The 4,189-nt window shown below is 26.2% G+C and overlaps 2 protein-coding genes across 2 annotated transcripts in view; both read right to left on the reverse strand.

Annotated features, from left to right (window-relative positions):
* LOAG_17970 (peptidyl-prolyl cis-trans isomerase) overlaps nt 1-1,047 on the reverse strand; it is a 5,423-nt gene extending 4,376 nt beyond the window's left edge. Inside the window, exons 1-2 of the mRNA XM_020450639.1 lie at nt 974-1,047; nt 439-488 (exon numbers count right to left, since the gene is read on the reverse strand). Of these exons, the coding sequence (XP_020305664.1) occupies nt 439-488; nt 974-1,005 (82 nt within the window). The 5' untranslated portion in view covers nt 1,006-1,047. The remainder of the gene's footprint in view (nt 1-438; nt 489-973) is intronic.
* A 1,479-nt stretch (nt 1,048-2,526) lies between these two features.
* LOAG_11101 (hypothetical protein) lies at nt 2,527-3,181 on the reverse strand (the record flags this gene model as incomplete). The annotated part of the gene is made up of 2 exons (XM_003146624.2): nt 2,527-2,709; nt 3,010-3,181. Coding segments are annotated over 2 exons (253 nt in total), but the record flags the coding sequence as incomplete, so codon positions are not given.
* Between the last annotated feature and the right edge of the window lie 1,008 nt (nt 3,182-4,189).

Raw genomic sequence — 4,189 nt, forward strand, 5'->3', positions numbered from 1 at the left:
TTAACAAGAATCAGATCGAAAGTTTAGATTTGAAAACCATTACATAAAAGTAGAAGTCCTAATGCATACGTTAAATCAAAAATGATTCCATCCCGTGAACAAACGGGATCCTCAAACGGTAGTAGTGACAGAGAGCAATGCGTAATTGGCAGACGCTTAAATAAAGCACGTTGCATGCGCCTACCGGTATCTGTAAGATTTTTTTATGATTCTAAAATGAAACACTAAAATATTCATAAGAATTTTCTATTATTTCAATATATTTTTAAAGTTCTAAAGTATTCGTGCAATTTTTTTTCTTTGATCCTAATGTTAACTTGAGTATTTTAGTGTTTAACTTCAAGCCATCCAAATCTGAACTTTAACACGAAATACTTTAATTCAAGCAAATCGATTCATTTTAAATCGCATTCGTCAACTGGTTATAGAAAAATATACCATCTTTGTGACCGCCATAAGTTTCTTTCCATTCGGTAGTTGTCAAATATCTGAAAAGTAAATGCCTATGACTAAATGTGTAATTATTTGGTATATAAAAAAAAAGCAAGGGTGGAATAGAATAGAATTAAGAAGACGGAAATAAAACAATTTAATCAAACTGTTAAAAAGCTGCGCTGTTTCCTCATTCTTATGTGAATCCCTTTTGTTATTGTGTAACTTGTTATCTAACCCTCCCCCCCCCCCCCCGACAATTTCTTTTTTTTATTTTTTGCTTATTCCTGCTTGTCTCCCGCATTTGCTTAGTTAAAAAATATCAGCACGAAAACTCTTAGGGTTAACAAAAATGAAATAAATTTTTTGGCAATGAGAGGAAAAAAACAGGAATCCCCGAAATTTCCCGAAATTCAAACCTCAAATACATGGCAAAATTTAACGGTTATACCAGCATCAAATTCTTGGCAAAACTGTCCAAGGAAAAGTACCAATGCGTTTTCAATTAGTAAAGTTTAGTTGAAAAAGAAAAACAACTTACAGTTTATCTTTCTGGTGTTGCTTTTTCCCCATGTTTGAAAAGTTATAAAAACAACAAATTCAATTCTGAAATTTATAAGGAGAAGAAAAAAGAAAACTCTGATAAAATTACACTTTTACATGCAAATTAATGAACATAAATACCTAAATTGTTCATATAAATGTGTCTTAACTTAAATCATAAAACTTTAGCACTTCTATTGATCCAATTAAATTCGCCAACTTAACTTCTTACAATAATTATATTGAGATTTCTTGAAGTTTTACTAAATCATTCCTGTAACATATAATATCCCATCATACATATCGCGTAATGTTACAGAGAAGAACGAGCCACTTAGGCAGAAAATGACTGTACGAGCGCAACTAATCATAGCTGAAGCGCTATGCAACTTTGTTGTCCATTGGAAAATTTATCACTAATGAATCAATATCGTTGAATATTTTACGAGAAGACGACAAGTTCTAAGTTATACTTTTTCTGTTTTACAATAGATTTTAAAATTTTTAGAAAAAATTTAAAAAATTCCGATAAAAACTTTAGGACACACTGAAATCAATTAACTATAGCTTGAATAATTCAAAAAACTTAAAATACATTTATGTAATTTAATTTACTTTATTAAATTACTTCCACTTATTAGTTAAAAAATTTCCAAGATCTATCAATTAAATCAATTCGGCCAACTTAAACTTACTTTTGAAACACTTATTAGATTAGCATAATAACAATTTTGTCATTCTTTTCATGATAACTTCATTTTTTTGCTTAATTCAAATCAATTTAGTCTAATCTTCAAAAAGAATTAATTGATTAATGATTTGTTTCCTTTTTCGTTTTTTTTTTTTGTTATCATATCATATATCTTCTGAAGATTTTTTCGTGTTAGTTTTTAGAAATTTTAAAATATTTTATTTAATTTCAATGAAAAACTGTAAATAAAATTACTAAACTTTATTATAAATAATATTTTAAATTGTCTTATTAAGCATCGTTTCATAATATTACAGTCAAAGTTATCTTCATTATACTCCATATCTTTTATCACCATTGCATTTTATCCATTTTATGATTTATTTCCGGCAGATAATTTCATACTTAAATTTCTAGCAAAACCAGATTTTATAAATCTTGAAGGCAAAATTCCTGAATTATATTACAAACCAGAATTGAAAAAATCATGATGCAAAAGAGGAGTTAGAAATGAATTGACCAATATTTGCATATTCTTGGTTTGAAAGAACCTGAACATGCATGATAATATTGCATATCAGTGATAATTTATACAAGGATATGATAATTTATCAATTCTTGTTTTATTGCAATGAGATAAAAAAAAGATTTTATTTTTCATTTTTTAAATTTCATGCCAATTTGTTAACATACAATTGAAACAAAAAAAAAAAGTGTTAAAGTGAATGATAAAAGGTTATATTGATGAAAAGATAATTGGGAAAAGGTACAAATAATAGCAGTAATCGAAATGAGTGTTAAAAAGAAAAAAGTTAATTTGAGAAGAATTCATTGGAATACCGCGATATCGCGGAATAAAAATTTCATATTTCAACAACTATTATTCCAACCCACAGACAGTAAATGCTTTCATTTAAAAAAGGAAAAAAAAAACAAAATAGGGCACTAATTTATAGTAATCATCAAAAATTTCCCGTTATTTCGCGGAATTTTAGCTTACATCGCATTGGATTGAATTGTGCTTTCCATTCGTGAAATTTCCTCTGCAATTTATTATTTTTCTTAAAATTTGTATTTTAAAGAAACCAATTATTCAATCAATCAATACTTTATATGTCAAGTTCTTTCAATTGGATCAATATACTTTTTGTTTTCATCTTGAAAAAAGAAAGAAATAAAGTAGTATCTAATGTTAAATATCGGTAAATTTTTATACCACTAATTAACACACCTATTATATTAATTGTATTACAAGAGTTAATTTAATCAGTCAATCAATCAATAATTCCTATGTTACAACATTATGTGTGATTATTTCATATGAGAAATTGAAAATTTTTAACTCGAAATTCTTCCTCTTTTCTTTCCATATCTTCATTTGCAATTTTTCGTGCTAATAATTGTCTTTTCCAAGTTGGCAATAATTTTGTCGTTCCATCAATAAACTTTGGCACTTGATTAATGTATTTATCCGGTGTACATGCCTTTCTCATCTTTTCAATATCAATTTCTAACTGTAATTTCAAAAATAAATTTAGAAAATTCGAAAGCAAATTTTAAGAATTTATTAAATTATTTTTGTCAACTATAACAATTATTGGGAAGTAACACTGAATTTTTTTTTTTGTCATTTTTCAAATTCTTTTCTTCTAAAATGATTTAGGTTAATAGGTTCGCCCAGAAGAATCTCATAATGCTTCTTTTTTTTTCTTTTTTTTTAATCCTCATATTTCAAGAATAAATCAAAACGATCTCGCTATTAACAAATGAAATAATGCCTGGAATATTTTCATCACATTTGAATTTATAAAATTAATTAAATTTTTATTAAAAGCAACAAATAAATATTTAAGTAACGAACCAATTTTTGCTGTTCAATTATTAAATCCTTTTGTTTTTGCTTATAAGCCTTCAATGATATCATACCATTCGGTAATTGTTTCAACTCTAAACGCATTTTATGTTACATTTGAATTTATCAAATTTTAAATTCAATTTTTCTTTTTTTTGGAAATTAATAAAATTTTAGCTAGAATCCATTTATTGCATAAAGTTAAGGAAAAGAAATATGAGAGGAATAGGTTGTAATTAATACAATGTAAAATGTTAGAGATTTAATGAATAATAATCGAGAATATCATAATTTTGACACTTATGTGACCCGATGTATCTTTCTATCTATCTTTTCTTATCCTTACTCATTGATAAAATAATGTGTTTGAGAAAGTTATCATTTATCACCTCAAATTATATCACTAACAAAATAGTGTATTATCACTTGTCATCTCAAATCATATCATTCATTTAAATCAATTGCTTTAATTGTATGGAATTTTGTTTGAAAAAAAATAAATAAATAAAATAAAAAAATTCAACAATATACGAATGAAAGAGTAAACCTTGAATTAATTGATCGTTGAGATGACCATTGGTCGAAATGATTGGTTTAATTTCATTCGATTTATTGTCATACTCTCGTTTGTTATCTTTGCTTTCATATGTATTTCGTACGTAAATTGAAAT

The sequence above is a fragment of the Loa loa genome (genome assembly GCF_000183805.2).
Source record: "Loa loa unplaced genomic scaffold supercont3.163, whole genome shotgun sequence".
NCBI classification, from domain to species: Eukaryota; Metazoa; Nematoda; class Chromadorea; order Rhabditida; family Onchocercidae; genus Loa; species Loa loa.